Source organism: Schistocerca cancellata, chromosome 6, assembly GCF_023864275.1.
Source record: "Schistocerca cancellata isolate TAMUIC-IGC-003103 chromosome 6, iqSchCanc2.1, whole genome shotgun sequence".
NCBI classification, from domain to species: Eukaryota; Metazoa; Arthropoda; class Insecta; order Orthoptera; family Acrididae; genus Schistocerca; species Schistocerca cancellata.
Window position 1 is genome coordinate 568280040 of NC_064631.1, and position 22691 is coordinate 568302730.

General features: G+C 36.5%; 1 protein-coding gene across 1 annotated transcript in view; it reads right to left on the reverse strand.

Moving 5' to 3' along the window:
* Positions 1–22691, reverse strand: part of LOC126088434 (neural-cadherin-like) — a 295055-nt gene that overhangs the window by 124774 nt on the left and 147590 nt on the right. Inside the window, exons 12-19 of the mRNA XM_049906576.1 lie at positions 12347–12510; positions 11998–12166; positions 11707–11913; positions 11341–11612; positions 3852–4057; positions 3630–3772; positions 3183–3443; positions 1856–2206 (exon numbers count right to left, since the gene is read on the reverse strand). Of these exons, the coding sequence (XP_049762533.1) occupies positions 1856–2206; positions 3183–3443; positions 3630–3772; positions 3852–4057; positions 11341–11612; positions 11707–11913; positions 11998–12166; positions 12347–12510 (1773 nt within the window). The remainder of the gene's footprint in view (positions 1–1855; positions 2207–3182; positions 3444–3629; positions 3773–3851; positions 4058–11340; positions 11613–11706; positions 11914–11997; positions 12167–12346; positions 12511–22691) is intronic.

The following is a 22691-nucleotide window of genomic DNA, read 5'->3' on the forward strand; positions in this document are numbered from 1 at the left end:
ACACGCAGTGGGTGCTTGCAGTTTGAGGTTTGGACACCGTTTATCACACATGACCCTATCAACAAGGTACTAAGCACTCTATAACTTGCAAACACGCTTGTGGTGTTCTACGTAATTTAGACTAATACGTCAGATCACAGTTATGAGCAGAATGGATACATGAAATGTTATTGTGACAACAAAACACTATTATGTACTTGTAATATGAAAGGAGGTGGATTAAGTGACCCCAGATGAATTTTCTCTAAGCATAATCACATGCTACACAAATAATACAATTAAATACCCTCGCTACAGAGGTGAGGAAAATGGTGTGCTACCCACGAGGGTGCAGGTAACACTGTAATGTACATGAAGCTCAAAAGAAACAGGCAGGTAAAATAACATGCTGTAGGTATTTACTCTATAATAATTAAAAAGCAAGAAAGGCAAGAGTGATACCCTCCACCAGGCTGTGGACATTAAAACAAGGGATTCCATTATGCAAAAGCATTAAGCTGTGAAAATGAACCTGCTTGACAGTTGCAAAATGTGATGAGTATAAAGAGCAAATGGCACACTTTGTCATTAGCTCTCGATGAGGCTTGCAGGTGCCAGCTATTACAGCTCAACCAAAACGTGCAATACTAATTCTTTGGTGTTGTCTTCACTTCACTCATATCTCTCTGGAGCACTGTTACAGCACTCCATCAAATGTTCATTCTTCTAACACAAAACACTCCAGAGCTAACACTCAGAAAATGTTATCTCATTTAAACAGAGGCGCAAGTTGTTCAGTGTCCATGAGGGGAGTTCCCGTCAGGGAGTACTTTTCTGTTGTGTCTCTTTCTGGGGAAAACCTCAAGCTGCAGCAAGGATGTGCAAGAGAGAGAGAGAGAGACTCCAACTCTTGGTCTGCTTTTGCTCATTGTCCTATCAGGCACTGTGCAATGTGTCATCTGCTGTTGACATCCGTTGAAGCAGATGGATGATGGGGCACATACACACTGTAGTGGATCACCACAGTTTCGATTCAGAAGAAGTAGTGTGCCATTCTTCCATCCATGATGGAGTGATAGCGATAGCAGACAACAGCTACTGACAGCAGCTAATTATGCTCAAGTTATAGTGAGACAAGGTGTCCATCGGATCTTCAAAAAAGTTAGTCTCCTTGAAGGTGTCCTCTGCAGACAGGGATGAAACATGTTGGGTTTCAACAAGAAATTAATCCAACTATAATAGTCTAGAATATTTAATAAATGAGGAAGGAAACTATGTGAAAACTTGAAAATTGAACAGAACTATATTCATAAAACATCGAGAACTTTTTCTTTCTTTGGGCCTTGTCCTGCAACCACCCATGGTCAGCCGTGTTATTACAGATTTGACAGTGTTAGATGCCCTTCCTGCCACCAATAAAACATTGAGAACTATGGTCCCAAAAAGTTGCAACATGACAAGATGACTCGGTATCAGAAATGGGCTACAATATATGAGACTCAGAAGTTGGAAAGTTATACCAATGCTGTGGAAAGGAACAGAGAAATACAAAGAAAAATGGGAAACAGATGGAATAATTTTGCTCTGTTTTTATCAAATGCTGTCTCTCTCTTTTCAGTGTTTCCACTGTCCTTTTCCCTCTATGTCTGTATAACCTACACTTTCTAAGATACTCACTCTGTTGTTGTGTTTAATGTAATATGCTTTCCCAATCCAAGGTAAAACCTCATAGTCTTCATTTCTGACTTGCTCCTGTCATACACAATATTATATTTGCTCTTATGGACTGTATCACCTTGGAAAACTGATAACTGTTTAATGCAACCGAAAAAGGCAGGTAAACTATGTTAAAATGTTGATAAGCAATAACACAAACCTCAAGGATACCATACTCCCGATTGTGCTGATCACTAACTCTGAATAGTTCACCACGTTCCTCTCTAGTGCGAAACCGTAACTGCACCTGTGTGGTGAAACGGTCAGGCTCAAACGAGAGAGCATATTTCACATAACTCTGAGTTCTGAAAGTTGCAGGTATAGTTGGAACAGTACAACTAGGTCCTGTCCATCCTGGTTCACATTTGCAGCGGGCTTGTGAAAAGCTACCCACACAAGAACCATGTTCCCAGCAACGAGCAGTTGCATCTTGTGCTTCACATAGTGCTTCTGTTTGAGGACAGCCTGCGACACTGTTCCGAAAGAGTCCTGGGTGTGCTAGATCATACAGCTGAAACACACATCTTACTTCAAAAGACAGTCAAGCCAGAAGGCTTATTAGTTTTAATGATAACATGCCACTAAAAGTATGCATAGAAATCTAATGCTAGTTTTAAAGGATTAGAGAAAGATAACAGTAACAAATACTAATTAATGATTAAAGTATTCTCAATTTGGAAACCTGGAAAGTATCAATTGTCCTTCAACTTACACAATCTTTTCCTATCTGCTATCAACTGAGACACATTATGACCTTCTGTGATCATTGTTTCTGGCAGCATCACCTTTGTGATATGATATGCGTTACAAACAGGCCATGATATTTGTCACTGAGGTATGAATCCTTACTCTGATGGAAACATCAGTCTCACTCAAAAACTGATACTTTAATTATATATAATTATAATAATTGACTTCAATCACCTCTGCTATCTTGTAGCTTAAAAATCAATTTTAAAATAAAATATTTTTGCTATATGCTGTTTTTGATTAATGTAGATTTCCTGACAACTGCATACATATCATGACCAGTTTTGACAAGAATGGTATAAACATGATTTGGCACATTACTGCAAAACAATGGATACTTATACAAAAACAGTAAAAAATGGAGCCCAAAACTTTATACTTTATGGTCTGAATTCCATACTGATTGGTATATATTTCAAGGGAGAAAATTGCTGTGCTTCATATTTAGAGTTTTTGAAGGACATTTATCAGACTGAAACTGTTTTAGCAATGAGGTACTTATTACTTGGGTAGTATAACAAATGCAGAAACTATGTTTCAATTTCTTTATGTGAAAATATACATAAAGAAGAAATGCTGATAGCAATAAAGGCCATACAAAAAAGGTAGTTTAAAAATCAGTTGGAAATAATATATATCACAAGAAGGATGAAACTTATGTTAGCACTTAAACTGAAATTAACAAAATTAATGGTTAACTGTAAAGTGGAAGTATTACCGATAAAAGAAGATTTTACCTTACTGTTGTGAAACACATTTTTGATACATCCATCGAAACCTTTGCCTGATGGTAATGTTGTCCATTCATATAGTTCTGCTTCAAAATTTTGCACATACCAACCACCAATCTGTAAAGGAGCATTGACATTTAGGTACTCATTGAATTGTGGCACTGTTCCATGTGCTTGGCAGCTAGAATCATCAAATTCTGGTGGTGTCCCATCCTCCAACTCTACGACATCAGCTGATTTGCAGTAATCCACCACCAAACGTACATTCTGCAATAGTAACAGTTTTAAATTTTAAAAACTACATGTAATTATTCCAGCTGTGAAGTGTAGTTGTTATACAGAGACATAGTGTGATTTCTTAGTAGAAAATTTTATTAAGTTCAACATAACTCTTCAGTACTACTGGTACTACTCAGAAATACATACAAAAGCACACAAAGTGGAAGGCCATACCTCTGTATCCCAGAAAATATCAATATTATGCCATTCTCCATCATCTAATGTCTTTTTTGTTTTAACTCTCAACTCCAATGTTCCTGAACCAAAATTAATGAACAGCTTTGGCATTCCACCTTCAAGCTCCAGTGAAATAAAATCTGAAATAATTTGAGTTGCAGAATTACAGACCAAAAGAATTCACAAGAAATTTGCGACATTTCTCATATTAGAATTTACCTGACACTAAAACTTCATTAGTCTCAGGAGGCACTATTGGTCCGTTATACAACAGCATCCCATCTTTTTTCTTAGTAATAAATTCAAGACTCAGATGGGAATTGTCACACATTTCAAGTGGAGGATACCATGCCCAACCATTCCCCCTGAAACTACGTGAAGTCTGCTGACATCTTGGTCCATTGTAACCACTGGGACAAGAGCAACTGTGGACAAAAAAGCAAATACAGGTTCTTTTCTACGCATTTGAAAAAAGTTTTTCTTGTATGTATGTGCTGTTCAACCTTCTCCTTGGCTGAAATGTCTGATTGTTTTCTATGAAATATGTGTAAAGACTAAGGCATTAATGCAAATTTCTTACCACACCATTGAAGGTTAAAGATTAGTTATTGCAAATGTACAGAATGTTGATGATGAAGGGGGAGGGGCAGCAAGATAAACAAAGCTATTTGTAGCAAAAAAATCTATTCAACTACAGAATGTTATTGGCCATTGGTGCTGAATCCCATTCATTGCAGTAATGCCATTGGTTCAACATTCATATAACATGTTGCCCCTATAAGGAAGGAAGGCAGGAAGGGAGAGAGGGAGGGAGGGAGGGAGGGAGGGAGAGAGAGAGAGAGAGAGAGAGAGAGAGAGAGAGAGAGAGCACCATCTATTTTTGATGAGGGCCATACTGGTAAAAGCTTGATTTCTGACAGTCTTTTTGTTGTGCCTCTGCATCTCCACTATATGGTGAGTGGCAACTTCCCTTTCCATAATATTGTTACATTCAGTCCTGGATTTTCCATTGTGGTGAGTATATGCTACATATAAAACACATGAAATAAGGGAAAGGCAGCACCCCACCTGGAGTGTACTCAGATTAAGGTGTTTAGAGGAACACATACCTATTGAAAGGTTTGTAAATTCATCCCTAACTAGACCAAAAAAGCATAAGATATAATTTAAGGCTTCAGCACAAGCCGCACCCGAGTGCCGTCTTAATGTGTAAGATTTTTTTATTTATTGTAAGAACTTCATGTATTTTTTACAGTCTCAACTAACAGTTCTAATTGACTGTGACTGACAAGTGAAATGAAGCAGTAATGTTGAGAAGATCACCATTTACTGAATAAAATACAATAAAAATTTCAATAATTTCAACAAGATATTAAGAAGCATTAATTTGTTGCCATTGGCAGCTAATAATTGGCAAAAGAGCTCAACGCATAAGTCTGTTTCAAATTTTTGATGAAAATATTGTCACGAGTGAGTTGAAAAAAATATTTTAAGCTTGCGAATAAACAATTTTCATCCAGAAGGTATAAGTTATTGCTGGAATATCAAACACCCAGCAAATGGTGATGTGCTTGCATTGAAATTAGAAAGCAAGTTCAGCAGAGTTTGTGGCACATAAAAAAATACTGTGTGGTTGGCAAGGAAGATAACTGATGTGATCACTGCCAGCAGACAACACATTGTTGCTTGTCACACAGCCAACGACTCCGAGACTACAGGCAGCATCATTCCCAATTTAGTGGCATTTGCATCAGCAGTCACCTACAGCTAAGCAGATATTGACATCATGATGGCAATTCAATGGCAGTTTGCAGCTGACCCACACCTAACTTTGTTAAAATAACCACTGAGCAGTATGATTTTTTTTACTTCAAATCTTAATTGTTGCGTGTAAATTACTGTACATAGTGGTAATATATTGAGGCTTGATTTTATTGTTAACTACCAAGTGGTTAGCTATTATATCAAAGTGTAAGTTTATGCTGGAATTAACATGAAAGATGACTGCTGAGGCAGAGAAAGTTGATGTAAAGACATTATTTGTGAAATGAATGGATGAAAATAAAAAATTAATGGACAAGGTTGAGAATATTAATAATAAGATTGAGGAAACCATTAATAAAAAACTGGAACATATAAATAATGAGGTTGAGGATACCACTGGCAGTAAGCTAGATAACAATAAGTGAACACTGGAGGACATTATTACTAAGAAAATAGAAGAGAATATTACGACCAAATTTATGTCAAGTTTCACATAAAAGGACAATAGAATAACAGAATTAAGTTAATGTATTAATGGAAAATCTACCATCAAAGGAACATACTGTAATTTGTCATGAGTTTAAGGATTTCAGAGATGTGAATCAAAATTTTAAATCAGTACACACCAAAATTTCAAATGCAAATGAGAGAGTAGAATCGTTAGAGCTAGACAGGGTTTTAAGCCTGGAATCTGCCTTCACTAGTATGAAAGACAGATTTAAAACATTTGTTGAACAGAAACTACAAGACACAGTTGGATCAACCAGTAGTAAGACTTCTTCTATGGATATTACTCTAAACCTTCAACAGGAATTTTGAAAGATACAGGTTGTGTTAGAAGAAACTAAAAATGCTCTAGAGAGTAGACAAGCTATTGCTAATATTCGAGTTTCTGAAGAATTTTATCAGGAACTGGATTTTGTCTACACCACATCTCAAGAAAGTAGGCTTATGAGTGGAGAAAGTAACATGTATTGGGTTTAAGCCTTATGGTAATAATCATGTGTATGCTAATGAATATGAAAAAGGAGCTATACATTATGGACATATATGACTTAAGGGAGTGAGACAGGGTTGTAGCCTATCCCCGATGTTATTCTGTCTGTATACTGAGCAAGCAGTAAAGGAAACAAAAGAAAAATTTGGAGTAGGAATTAAAATCCATGGAGAAGAAATAAAAACTTTGAGGTTCGTCAATGACTTTGTAATTCTGTCAGAGACAGCAAAGGACCTGGAAGACCAGCTGAACGGAATAGACAGTGTCTTGAAAGGAGGATATAAGAAGAACATCAACAAAAGAAAAATGAGGATAATGGAATGTAGTCAAATTAAACTGGGTGATGCCGTGGGAATTAGATTAGGAAATGAGACGCTTAAAGTAATAAATGAGTTTTGCTATTTGGGGAGCAAAATAACTGACGATGGTCAAAGTAGAGAGGATATAAAACATAGACTGGCAATGGCAAGGAAAGCATTTCTGAAGAAGAGAAATTTGTTAACATCGAGTATAGATTTGAGTGTCAGGAAGTCGTTTCTGAAATGATTTGTATGGGGAGTGTAGCCATGTATGGAAGTGAAACGTGGACAATAAATAGTCTAGAAAGGAGAGAGTAGCTGCTTTCGAAATGCGGTGCTACAGAAGAATGCTGAAGATTAGATGGGTAGATCACATAACTAATGAGGAGGTATTGAATAGAATTGGAGAGAAGAAAAATTTCTGGCACAACTTGACTAGAAGAAGGGATCGGTTGGTAGGGCATATTCTGATGCATCAAGGGATCACCAATTTAGTATTCGAGGGCAGTGTGGAGGGTAAAAATCATAGAGGGAGACCAAGAGATGAATACACTAAACAGATTCAGAAGGATGTAGGCTGCAGTAGGTACTGGGAGATGAAGAAGGTTGCACAGGATAGAGTAGCACGGAGAGCTGCATCAAACCAGTCTCTGGACTGAAGACCACAACAACAACAACAATGACTTAATATATCACATTACAATGAAAACAATCAATTATTGACAATATAAAGTAAATGGATAGACAAAAAAAATTAATTACTAAATTATGTGAATTAGTGTCTGTTGGAAGTGTGAAGTATGGTGCTAGAGTGTACAGTATAATATCATGCATATTATGATTATCAGAGACAACTTATTTATTAATAAGAGGTGTACTGATTAGTGAATGGGTAAAAAGAATAGGGTTAAGGTGTAATCCATTCTTCTAATTGATTTGGTGGTTTGGTTATTTTACAGGGGAACATCATTAATCATTACAGATGTGGTCTTACCTGTACTACCAGTTATGAGAGTAGAATAAAAACTTTTATTTATGTTATTCGGTTAATTGAGGTTTTTTATGAAATTATTTACTTACATGTATACCATTGTTCATTTATTGTAGAAAAAGAAAAAGCCTGAATAACTGAGACAATAATAAGCATTACTGTATTCTGCATGAATATTTACATGACCTGTAGATAAAATCTGTAATATAATGAAAATGCAATGACACTGTCATTTAATATAGATGACTTAGTGTTGGTGAAGAAAGAAGTACTCAAATTTTTTTCTTGCTACAGTGGATCTTACAGAATACTAAGCAGACCTCACCCAAAAGCTGTTTTCTTGATAGATTCACATAATTGTCAACAAAAGAATTGTACAACGTAGATATGCTTATGAAGCGCTACTTTGTTAGAATCAAACAATTTAAAATCCAGGATGGATTAATGACATCATTAGGAAAAGGGTAGATTGTCATTCACCATATAACAGAGATGCTGAGTCGCAGACAGGCACAATGAAAAGACTACTAAACAGACCCTGGCCGTGTGTGTGTGTGTGTGTGTGTGTGTGTGTGTGTGTGTGTGTTGTCTACTTTAGAAGACAGCCTTCTGGCTGAAAGCTTATGTGTTTAGTAGTCCTTTTGTTGTGCCTGTCTGTGAATCAACACCTCTGCTATATGGTCACTACCTTGTTAGAAGTAAGAGAAATATCAAGAGCATAATAAAAGGTTAAAATGTTATGGAATATAATAAACAAACCATAAACCACTATCAACTGTTATCGAGCAGCTGTTAAATGAGTTTACTGTATAATATCATTGGCACAATGTTTAGTCACGTCAAAAATTCTCAGGGGAGATAGCCATGCGTGAAAAAATAGTTGCATGAAAGGTGACACACTAAATACAGGTCAAGGACAAATGAAACATTATTTGTTTGAACAATTTTTTCCAAGAATATAGATTAATTAAGAGCACAAGATAATATTATCTCATAGATACTAAAGACTAATGTCTTTAATAAAGAATTAAATGTATGAAAATATGAAAGGTGAGGAAAATGACATTTCGTCCTTCATAGCTTCCAGTAGATATGCTTTTCCTTTTTTTTAAAATTAAGAGTCCTTTTTTTAAAATTAAGGCAGCCGAATGTGACTGCTCTGAGTATAAGAATAACAAACAAAAGTGAGGGTTAAGTGTATGAGCCATGTTAGGTAATGCAGAAGCAGATATGAAGCGTTAAGTAAATCGTTAGGCATAGGAATTACTGTATAAAATATTATAAGTATATGGATTTGCCTTAATAAATGGAAGCAATTAAAGTATAAAGAATTGTGAGATGTAAGATGTGACTGGTTTCTAATATAAGGTGAATTGTACTCACATTAGGAGAAGGTAGAAATGTAAGATGGATAGAGGGACACATGAGAGAGACTGTGGGTCAGGTACATTTATGAAAGGAATGACCTGTACCACATATCTGAAGGGATTTTATATGGGGGACTTCCACATGATTAAAATAAGGTTGTACGGAATCTACCCAAATAAGTGGATGAGCAGTTCTTTTTATGAAAACTTGTTAAGATAGAGGTTTTTCCTAATTATAATGTCTGAGGATCTTTTATACTTCCATTTATATGAACATTGGAATATTTGAAATTTTGATGTGCACTTATAAGAAAGGATATACAGACAACATATGACTCCTCTGAAAAAGTAAACATAATAAAAATAGGTATAAGAGAATTGACATGTAAATGAGTTAAATAAGTTAAAGCAAATCAGTCTCTTTATTGAGATAAGAGACTAAGGAAACAAACGATACCCACATACAGAGCAAAATCTTAAGTATTTTAAGAGAGACGAATGCATACTCATTCTAAAAGGAACCATGACACATAACACTTATAACAAACGAAATATGTTTTATCAAATATTGTTAAATATGAACTGGTGTAACGGTCACTAATGATATGTATAAATGATGTACCTGTTGAGGAAATGAAAATACTGGTACATATGAATAAGCAATTATGCAGACACCTCTAGCTTGAGAGCAGGGATATGTAGTGTAATAGGGCATTTTATCAAATATCAAGGTCCACTATTGGTATCTGTACCAGCTACAGATGATTGTGACAGCAGATAAACAACGTATAAGAAAGGTGCAGATATTGTGTGCCCTTGTCTATGTTTGTACAGAGGGTACATGCACTGCAACAACAGTGGCAGCAGTGTGCGTTTGGTGATGTGTGGCATTTACCTGCTGTACAAAGTTACCTGTATGCTTTGGCACTCCAAGTTGGCAGTGCACTGGCTGGCTTATAGTAAGATGGCCACCAACAGTGTCAATGGAGACCCATAACAAATGAACCACTTTTATGTTAAAAAGAACTTTGACATATGGCATAAGGGTGAGACATTACATGGCATAAGGATGAGACGTTACATATCAGAATGTGTTAATGTTTGATTAAACTATTGTGATTTACAATCATTGGGATCAGTCACTGTGAGACTTGAAGACTTTAAATACACAGAAGCACAGATGAGACTTCCGAGTTTATTTAGTAGCTTGAAGTAGTCATCGTGATCTAAAATTTCAGCATCAGCAAGTACTGATCAGACTCCAGAAGAAAAAGAAGTTAATATACAGAGGTGGGACAGAGTAACTGGACCAGCAGAACAATTTCTAAAGGCAACCTGTTATCCGCAAGATTTATAACAGGTAACTGAGAAATCTGAAATGGTGAAAATGTACTACATGCAGACAGCAGCTAAAGTACGCCACTCACAAACTCATCTTTTTTCACTGTGTGACATACCCATTTTTGAGTCAAAACAATAACAACAACACATTAGTCATGCTAATCTGATTCTACAAAGACCATCCTATGTAGCTATACAGAACGAAAATACAACTTTTCAGGTTTTCCTGGCAGGCCAGTTGCAAATACGCTTTTCAGTTTTGTCACCAAATAACATCGTACAAGTCCCACAATATTTCATTGCTCTAAGTTTGTATAACAACATGCCAAAGGCTGAAATGGGGCTCTACACAATATTTTGGATAGATATCTTAGGACATGTATACAAAACTAGTGAAATTCTACAGACTCCTATACTGGATATGAACATAGCTGCATCAATACTGAGATCCCTAACAAACTTTATAGAAAGGAAAGGGTATCAGTATACCTTTAAAGAATGTGAGATGAAAGGTGTTGAGTTAGTTGATTGCTCTGAGGACAAAGGAGAAATACAGTGCAACTGCAAAATAAATGTACTTTTATCACCTGTCAACTATTTCAAAACACCAGAAAAAAAAGCTGAGTTGGCTCCATCGGATAAAGTAGGAAGGGGAATGAGTAGCGGAAAAAAAGTGGAGAAGAGATAGAGGAAAGATCAGTGGGTGCTTTGGCAGAGAGCAGCGTAACACAATGGGGATGAGGATATATGTATTGGGAAGAGGTGATAGGGCCTGAACCAGCCTAGGGGTCTATAGATACTAATTCAGCCCTTTATGAACCTAACTAGACTTGAGGTACAATTTCTGAATTTATTCTGACTTCTCTAACCAACCACAAAATAATGTTGTAGAAGTTAATGGTATTTAAAATCTATGTGTAAACATGGAAAATACATTGTTAATACAAACCTCAGTCCATATTTACGCTCCATGCAACGACCACCATTGTAGCAAGGGCTTGTCCGGCAATTTTCTCCTTTGGTAAAATTTCGGGCACCACATGTGCATTCAGCTATAACATCTACTCGAACACCAACTAGTGATGTTTTATTAGCATTAACCATGTAAGGAAGGTTACTAATATCCAACACATTTGTACAACTCCCTTCACACATAACATTTTCATAAAGGCACTCGTCTATACCAACCATAGTTATATTGATTCCAACATCCTTCTCAATCTACAACAGAAAGCACAAAAGAAAATGATTGAACTATTTTCAAAAACTAATTATTAACAATAGGAAAAAAGGAAAGGAAGGTAATCATACATACCTCTTCTCTGTGCATTAGAACTAGGCCATTCAGTCTCACAGGTTTGTAATAAGGTGATCCATGAGCAGAAAATCTGATGTCTGTAATTGGTGGATGCTTTTTACGGAGCTGAACACTGAAAACATCTACATTTTCTCTTTCTGTTTCCAGAAGCTCAGCAAGTTTATCGCGGAAACGATCAGCTTTGCTACGTTGAAGACTCTGTGTCTAAAATTAATTTTAAAAAGTTTTAACATGTACTTTCTCAGTGAAATATAATCACATCATGAATAGTATTTGCACATAACTTACTCTGTAATCCCAAACTCTTACAAAATCTTCATCTGATAATCCTGCAATTCGAACTGACCCTGAATTTATAACAGCTTCGTGAGGTATTTCTCGTACAGTCACAGTCACATTTGCCTGCACATCTGTTTGAGTGTGTTTTCTGTCATATACTTTGAATCGCAAGTTATACCTAAAAACATATTTAAGTTATAATTTTTCTCTTGAATAAAATCCTCATGCATTCTCACAATATTAGTAAATCATGGAGACAGGTTAAAAATTACCTAATGAACAGTTTTATATGGCTACACTCTGTCCTGTAGTTTTTAATAATATCAGATGATGACATAAAGTTTTAGTGTTAACTAACCTCCCATCTTGTGTTCCATGACGCATTGTTATCATTCCGGTATCTCCATTAAGTTTAAATCTTGGATGTTCAGCACCTTCCCAGTAAAACTTTTTGTCTGGTAAATCCCAGTCATCCAGATCATACACATAAACCCTTCCAATTTCTGTATCTGGTGCTTGACCCTGTTAAAGACAATTATGTTAGAGGAAAGAAACGAACACCCAACATTTTATAGGTTCTACTGCTATTGCTAATGCTAAATTTATTAAATTGTAGTTTAAGCTTATAGTTTCTATTTCAATATGTAGTAGATAGCCAGAATACTGGATGAATATGCATAATTTCAAAACTTATCTGAATTACTGAGATGAAATAATTCTAAAAACTCTCACTTTGCTGTATAACAATAATCAACAGAGAAGTATTTTTTTATTATTGGAAATAGAACTGATCTTGATTTTTCCAATAGTGTGCATTGAGTCCTTCTTAATTTTCAGTCCATCCTGATATTTTATACAAATGTTAACTGCCTAAGAGATGTCACAAAAGAACAAAGTTACAGCTCATTGATTTAATTATTTGTGAATTTATTTTAATTTGGTATGAAGTTTTGTTCATGTTAAATGCAAACAGCAACAGTCTAAAACTAACATGGTTACTTAGTCAGCCTGATGCCGATATGTGGACAAGAGATTTTTTAAAATTTGTCATAGCTGAATTATTTTATCTGTGCAATTACTAATGGAATATTCATAAAAATCCAGTGTCTGAGTCTGTTACTATTATTATTAAGGAAAACTGTTGAAAAATGCAGATCAGTATGCATGGGTTGTGGGAACAAACATTTTAGCTAAATTATGAAATTTTCTGTGATAGTGAAAGGGCACTTGGGAAAATGCTTCTTAAGTTTTTCACTGAATGTTTTCAATCCATTCATATGATTAATTATGTAATACCATATGAATTGGTATGCCTCTTGCTGGACTGCACAAAGTGTTGACTGCGAATTTTTTTTATCTCATCTATCATTGCAAATCTTTGTCCTTTCAACAGTGTTCTCAACTTTGGAAATAAAAAAAGTCCACACGAATCAGGTCTGGTGAGTATGGAGGATGAAGCAGCATAGTGATTTTGTTTTTTGTGCAACAATCATGCACCAACACGGATGAATGTGCAGGTGCGTTATCATGATGCAAGAGCCACCAATTGTCTCGTCACATTCCAGGCCATTTCCTTCTCACACTTTTTTTGGTCTTGGAGAACCTTTTCCGACCCACTTGAAGATTGAACCTTGTTCTTGACAACATAGCCAAGACCCACACCTCATCACCAGTTATGATTCTCTTAAGGAACATCTCATTCTCATTTGCGTGATCCAAAAGCTCTTCATAGATTGTGAGATGAATGTCTTCCTGGTCTTGACACATGTTCTGTGGGACAAACTTGGTGGCAACACAATGCATTCCAAGATGCTGTGTCAGTATTTCATGACATGACCCAACTGAAATGTTTATTTTATTTATTGTTCTGTGGGACCAAATTAAGGAGAAGTCTCCATGGTAATGGAACGAGTCAATACATGAAATTATAACACGATATTAGAAACAGATAAAATGAAATATAAAAAAAACATATTCAGGTGACAAGTCGTAAATTTAAATAAAGAAAATCAACAATGTAACACTGGAATTTGCTTAATCTTTCAGCTCTTCCAGGAGCTCCTCGACAGAATAGAAGGAGTGAGCCATGAGGAAACTCTTCAGTTTAGACTTAAAAGAGTTTGGGCTACTGCTAAGATTTTTGAGTTCTTGTGGTAGCTTATTGAAAATGGATGCAGCAGAATACTGCACTCCTTTCTGCACAAGAGTCAAGGAAGTGCATTCCACATGCAGATTTGATTTCTGCCTAGTATTAACTGAGTGAAAGCTGCTAACTCATGGGAATAAGCTAATATTGCTAACAGCAAACGACATTAAAGAAAATATATACTGTGAGGGCATTGTCAGAATTCCCAGACTATTGAATAGGGGTCGACAAGAGGTTCTCGAACTTACACCACACATAGCTCGAACAGCCCGTTTTTGAGCCAAAAATACCCTTTTTGAATCAGAAGAATTACCCCAAAAAATAATACCATACGACATAAGCGTATGAAAATATGCGAAGTAGACTACTTTTCGTGTTGAAGTGTCACTTATTTCAGATACTGTTCTAATGGCAAATAAAGCAGCATTTAGCTTCTGAACAACATCCTGGATTGGTTGGTTGGTTTGGGGAAGGAGACCAGACAGCGTGGTCATCGGTCTCATCGGATTAGGGAAGGATTGGGAAGGAAGTCGGCCGTGCCCTTTCAGAGGAACCATCCCGGCATTTGCCTGGAGTGATTTAGGGAAATCACGGAAAACCTAAATCAGGATGGCCGGACGCGGGATTGAACCGTCGTCCTCCCGAATGCGAGTCCAGTGTCTAACCACTGCGCCACCCCGCTCGGTCAACATCCTGGACATGGGCTTTCCACAACTGCTTACTATCTATCCGAATGCCTAGGAATTTGAACTGTTCCATCTCGCTTATAATATGCCCATTCTGTCTGATCAAAATATCGGTTCTTGTTGAATTGTGAGTTAGAAACTGTGAAAACTGAGTCTTACTGTGATTTAGCATCAAATTATTTTCCACAAGCCACAAACTTATTTCATGAACTACGTTATTTGATACTGTTTCCATATTACACACAAGATCATTCACTATCAAGCTGGTGTCATCAGCAAACAGAAATATTTTTGAATCACCTGTAATACTAGAAGGCATATCATTTATATAAATAAGAAACAGCAGTGGCCCCAGCACTGACCCTTGGGGAATGCCCCACTTAACAGTGCCCCATTGGGACTGAACTTCACTACCACTCTCAATACTGCGGAGAATTACCTTCTGCTTTCTGTTCTTAAAGTAAGATGCGAACCAATTGTAAGCTACTTCCCTTACTCCATAATGGTCCAACTTCTGCAGTAATATTTTGTGGTCAACACAGTCGAAAGCCTTCGTTAAATCAAAGAAAACACCTAGTGTTCGCAACCTTTTATTTAATCCATCCAAAACCTCACAGAGAAAAGAGAATATAGCATTTTCAGTTGTTAAACCATTTCTAAAACCAAACTGAACATTTGACAGCAAATTACGTGAATTTAAATGCTCCAGTAACCTAGTATATACATCCTTCTCGATAACTTTAGCAAACACCGATGGCATAGAAATAGGTCTATAATTGTCAACATTATCCCTGTCTCCCTTTTTATAAAGTGGCTTCACTACAGAGTACTTTAATCGGTCAGGAAACCGACCACTCCTAAAGGAAAAGTTACAGATATGGCTAAGTACTGGGCTGACATACAATACTTCAGTATTCTGCTAGATGCCCCGTCATATCCATGAGAGTTCTTGGTCTTTAGTGATTTAATTATCAACTCAATCTCCCTCTTGTCAGTATCATGGAGGAGCATTTCAGGTAGCAGTCTCGGAACACTTTTTTCTAAGAGCGCTATATGATTCCCTGTTGGGACTAGGTTTCTATTTAGTTCACCTGCTATATTCAGAAAGTGATTATTAAATACTGTACATATATGCGACTTATCAGTAACACGGACATTCCCACTACGCACTGATTCTATATCCTCGACCTGTCTCTACAGACCAGCCACTTCCTTTACGACTGACCATATGGTTTTAATTTTATCTTGAGACTTAGCTATTCTATCTGCCTTCCTAATAACATTTTTAAGCACCTTACAATACTGTTTGTAATGGGCTGCTGCATTTAGATTTTGACTGTGTCTAACGTTTTGATATAATTGCCACTTTGTTCTACAAGATATTCTTATCCCTCTGGTCAACCATCCAGGCTGCCTGTTTGTGCTAGTACCCTGTTTTGAACGTTCTAACGGAAAGCAACTTTCAAAGAGCATGAGAAAAGTCTTGGGAAAAGCATTATATTTATCGTCTACTGTATTAGCGCTATAAACATCTTGCCACTCTTGTTCCTTGATAAGGTTTACAAAGGTCTCTACAGCAACTGGATCAGCTTTCCTAAACAGCTGATGACTATATTTAACACGTGTTGCAGCACAAAAATCTTTTAGAGTTTAAATTTGTGCATCATGATCTGAAAGGCCATTCACCTTTTTGCTAACAGAATGCCCTTCTAGTAATGAGGAATGAAGAAAAATGTTGTCTATGGTTGTTCTACTGTTCCCTTGCACTCTCGTTGGAAAGAATACGGTTTGCATAAGATTATATGAATTAAGGAGGACTACCAGCATCCTCTTCTTTGCACAATCACTTATACAATTAATATTGAAGTCACCACATATAACTAACTTTTTGTATTTCCTATAACGTGAACCAAGAATCTCCTCTAGCTTTAGCAAAAATGTTGTGAAATCGGAGTCTGGAGATCTATAAATAACAACAGTTAGAAGTTTAGCTCCGTTAAATTTAACCACACCTGCACAACATTCAAACACCTTTTCAGTGCAGTACTTTGAAACATCAATTGACTCAAATGGGATGCCATTTTTCGCATACATGGCTACTCCCCCACACCACAAAGAGCTCCTCGAAAAGCTGCCAGCCAACCTGTATCCTGATAAAGGAAGCCTCTGAATTATCTCCTTATTTAAGAAGTGTTCAGATATACCAATAATTTCAGAGTCAACATCTATAAGCAGTTCACTAACTTTATCTCTAATACCTTGTATATTTTGATGAAATACACTAATTCTCTCATTACTTGGATACCTCAGCTTTGTCAAAAGTGGTTCCTTTGTTAGAGAGACTTCCCTTAAGCAGGAATACCTATCAGCTGACTTCAATCTAAAAAAGGTGCAGCTCTAACACCCACCACTGCAGGAATTTTCCCACGAGTGGTCCCACCAACCCCACCTATGCTGTCACCTATAAGCTTTGCCAACCTCCCCTTCCCATACCTGTTGAGGTGCAGGCCATGTCTAGTGAAACCTGTCCTGCTGATAGACTCCACCGACACCACTGAAATGTGACCCATGCTGTCTGTCATCAGCGCACCCCCAAGTCTCATGTTATTACGCCTGACAGCTGTATTAAGATGAGGCCGATCGTGACGGTGAAACAGTTCCACGAAATGCACATTCGTGTTGCCAGTCTGAGTGGCTATCTTTTCCAGGTCACCATCTATGCCATACTCCCCATCCCTATCAATACTATTACCAGCCCCACCCACAATCACTACCTGATCCTCTTTAGTAAAATCCCTACATAGCCCCCCTATGTTAACAGTCACCTGAGCCAATCCTGCATTAGGCTTCACAATGCTGGTGACCTGGTACTCACTCCCCAGCACTTGCTGCAACTGCTGGCCTACAACTCTGCCATCAGAACTACCTAACAGCAGAACCTTCTTCTTCCTCTTCGACTTTGCAACTGTTCTAGCCACCGTAACTACTGAGGTCTGCTGCATACTTCCTACATCTACAGCTAATAGAGATTCCTCTCCACTAGACTCTGACAGTTGGTCATATCTATTGTAAACACCAATAGTAAAACTATCTGAAAATCTTCTTCTCCTAGCAGATCTCTTGCCAACAGCCAGCTCCAGTCTTCTGCAATCTCTTGATGGTCAGTCTTCAATTGACGACGAATGTTCCAGAATTTTTTGAACATACCTTGCACATGGTGTCCTAGCTGCAGGAATGATGATGGGAATGCGAGCGCTGTTCAAATGTTGTTATCTAAAAGTGTAAGTTATGACGTATTCCAGCCTATCAGAAGCCGTCCTTTGTATATAAAAGTGGGAACCTCGCTAGTTCACGACAGTCAGTTTTTAGCCCTGACGACAACCATGGAGGTAGTGGTCGAAAGCTTGGAGTTTTATCCTGAATTGACGCGGCATGTACACCGAGAGATTTTTATTCAAGAAATATGTCGCAAAAGACTTCGTAGCCATATAATGGTGCTGTTGTTCAGAATGGTTTCTGTAGTAATGTAACTGGAAGTGAATGTTATTAAGATACTGCCATGGTGTTTCTGTAAGGTGAGAGCTTACTGCTGTTGTTGGGGATCTAAAATGGTTTTTAATCTACTGAGAATATATTGTGAGGGGCTGAGATTAATGATAATGTATTAGGGACAAATACGATGAACACTGAGGTGACAAAAGTCGTGGGATACCTCCCAATATCGTGTCGGACCTCCTTTTGCCTGGTCTAGTGCAGCAACTCGATGTGGCAGGGACTCAGCAAATTGCTGCAGGTCGCCTGCAGAAATATTAAGCCATGCTGCCTCTATAGCCATCCACAATTGTGAAAGTGTTGCTAGTGCAGGATTCTGTGTGTGAACTGACCCCTCAATTATGTCCCACAAATGTTTGATAGGATTCATGTTGGGTGATCTTGATGGCCAAATCATTTTCTTGAATTGTGCAGAATGTTTTTCAAACCAATCACAAATAACTGTGGCCTGGTGACATGCTGCATTGTCATCCATTAAAATTCTATTGTTGTTTGCAAACATGAACTCCACGAATGGCTAAAAATGGTGTCCAGGTAACCGAACATAAACATTTGCAGTCAATGTTCATTTCAGCTGGGCCAGAGGACCTAGTCCATTCCATGTAAACACAGCCTACACCATTACAGAGCCACTACCAATTGCACAGGACCTTGTTGACAACTTGGGCCCATGGCTTTGTGGGGTTTGCACCACATTCAAAACCTACCATCAGTTCATACCAATTGAAATTATGACTCATCTGACCAGGCCATGGCTTTCCAGTCATCTAGTGTCCAATTGATATGGTCATGAGCCTAGAGGAAATGCAGCAGGCAATGTGATGCTGTTAACAAAGGCAATCATGTTGGTCATCTGCTACCACAGCCCATTAACACCAAATTTCACAGCACTGCCCTTACAGATATATTTGTCATATGTCCCAATTAATTTCTGTGATTATTTCAAGCAGTGTTGGCTGTCTGTTAGCACTGCAACTCTCAGCAAACACTACTGCTCACTCATTAAATGAAGGATGTTGGCCACTGTGTTGTCTGTGGGGAGAGGTAATGCCTAACTTGGTATTCTTGGCACTGTCTTGACACTGTGGATCTCATAATATTGAATTGTATAACAATTTCCAAAATGGAATAACCCGCGCATCTACCTCCAACTACCATTCTGTGTTAAAAGTATGTTAATTCCCATCATCCCACTGTAATCATGTTGGGAACCTTTTCACATGAAGCACCTGAGTACAAATGACAGCTCCGTCACTGTACTGTCCTTTTATACGTTGTGTACATGATGCTATCGCCATCTGTATATGTGCATATCACTATCACATGACTTTTGTCACCTCAATGTATATTGGAGAAGCACTGATTAATGACTCAATGTCACATACAGAACTAAATTATGTTTATGAAATAATAGTGAAGTATTTGCAATAACTGAAGAATATGGTTAATGAAAATCTGAGACAGGAGGTAAAGTAAATTTTGAGTTTAGCTGATTTTGCAGATATCATAGTACAGAAATATGTTGAATCAATAACAATAATTATTTAATAAAACTATGAGATAAAAAGGAAATGTTACAGTTACCATCAATGCTAAGTAGAAAATGCCATCAAAACAAAGCAGAAACCAACTTTGGTAGGCAAATTGTAATGTACAGTAAGATAATATTAGAAGTGAGAGGTCGCTGTTACTTGGCATCTGGCAAATATTGCTAAAAAATAAAATACAGCTTTTACTAGGAAAAAGGTTCATCACTGGAAAAAAGGATATATTTTTGCAGGGAATATTGAGTATGCTTTACATTTTGTTCTGGTTGGTTAAAAGAAATTAATGTACATGAACTTTTGCCTATTTTTGGAAACAGTTATGTCATTTTGAAAAAAGAAACCACATTATACATTGCATCTTATTCGAGAAAGGAAACTATTTTTCAGACCACATACATATGGTAAGTTTTGAAAATTGTTATAAATGAGAGTGGAGAGCAATTTTCAAAGGAAGGTTGACTGATGATGGTAACAGTATTTTGGGAAAGAAGTTAAATGACGTATATATACTAGGTGATTATGGATTATATGTCAATACTCTATGGTGAGAATATTTTTACAATATGAAGCTGTTAGTGTGAGAACTATGTTGTGATGATGCTGGTGATGTCAATGGTGATGTAGTAGATGAAGATAGTTAAAATTAGGGAAATATATTCTGAATTATAGTGTGCCATTTTTGTTTATGTGAAAGAGTATATGTTTGCATTAGGAAATTTGTCGAGAGTACATTATATGATTACTGTGGTGTTGATGGCTAGGAGAAAAGTATATTGAGGAAACGTAATGATTTTTGTGATAAAGAAAGTCTTGAGACAAGAGAAGTAATGAAAATAGTAGAAAAGTTAGCCGCGACAATATTTGTGCTGTTATGATGTTGCTAACTAACAATTTATATTACCAGAATGTTGAACAAGACTATTTAAAAACTGAAGAAAGGTATCAGAAACTGTTTTTGAAGGAGAATGTTACAACTTTAGGGTGTTTTCTAAATTTTACAAAAAGATCAAAAATTCTAAGAAACCATTTTACTCTTACGAACACTTTTTATGCTTTGAGACTATGATTAAAACTCTACCTATTATTAACAAAAATATGACTATTATATTGTTATTTAAATATTGAATTTGTGTCTGATTAATTAACCAATTTTCCCAGTTTTGCATTATGCTACTGTGAAATGCTGTTTATTAGTTAGAGTGAATTAATTTTCATGCATTTATCAGATGAAGTAAATACATAACTAAGTTTTTAAATTATTTTGATTTTTACTTTGTCTTCCTAGCAGTGTAAAGATTTTGTAGAGAAATTTGCCAATTTTACTATCTTCTTGCACATATATTATAATAATATGTGTAATTATTATTGTATTATGAGGAATATAAGTTTTTTTAATGTTTTTCAAATTTTCACTGTCTGCAAAGTAAATACTTACATGATTTAGACCAATAACTGTACAATACAAAATATAAATGTTTTATGTATTTTGTAGAAAAATTGTTAATTTTATTACTTGTTTACTTATGTCTTATAACAACATGTAACTCAGGTTTCCTTTGGGGAAAAAAGTGAGGGGGCAAGGGTAACATTTCAGTGTTTCAGTTCATTAATGTAATTTTTATTATCTAAATATAATTGTGGCGACAACCCCTACAATCACTAAATATGCTTTACTTTCAGAAAATAGTTTTCAGAGAATTAATTATTTTTATACTAGTCAAAGCTGAACACTTGCATTATGTTTGGTGTCAGCCTTTTGTTCCCATTTTCATGCTTGAAATATTTGTGGTGGGCTATTGTAGTGGAACTAGTCAATGGGCCTATTTTCACCACGAACTGAAATATACAATACCCTCAAACAATTGGTGTGCTCAAAACATATAAACACTTGGAGCACACAATATACTGAGGCAACCAGATCACACGACACACATTTTTCTGAAATCACATAAATTTTTAACTTTTGATTAATATCATTCAATACTCTGTCAGATCACTGTGCTGCAAGGTTTTGAATGTCTGATTTTCTTTATGTAATATGCTTTTGCACATGTCAATGGTAGTCTTGAATCTGTTCTGCTCTGTTGTAAATTGAAGTTGGATTATGTACTTGGTGAGACAGTGATGTGGTTGTTATTGGCGCATATAGCCATGTTGATTAGTTGTAATTTCATCATTGTGGAAACATATTGTATATGAAGCGAAGGATGGAAAAAAAAAAGGATGGATATAATTTAAACGGGTAGTGTTCTTATCTGAAAGATGAAAACCTGTATCGTACTTCCTGGATGCATATAATTCTTACACTGAGCCATGTTTTTCAGTGAGCCGCATTTTTGTCACATAGCCAGAAGAAACAGTTGAGTAATATAATTTATTATTGCACAATGTCCCTTCTCAGACTTTTAGTAGATGCATGATACTAGTACTTTGATGTCAATATTTTTAATATAATGATCAGTATTATAACAAGATCAATGCAGTTTTATGATAAACTGTTTTGCTTTGTCATAAAATAATATGTGGCAAAATAGGTACGGTTTTATGTAAGTCGCAGGGTTTTGAGTGTTGTTGAGATGATACATCTGTAATCTCGCTTCATAGGTTCCAAAAACTGGGAGAAAGCTTGGAACACCTAAACAATACACCTAACTGCATCAAATTTACTGTGAGCATAGAGGAAGACAGCAAACTGCCACTTTTTCAGCATACACGGGAAATCATCTTAACATTTGTCTTTCATAGATCTTCACCACCACCTGGTACAAATAT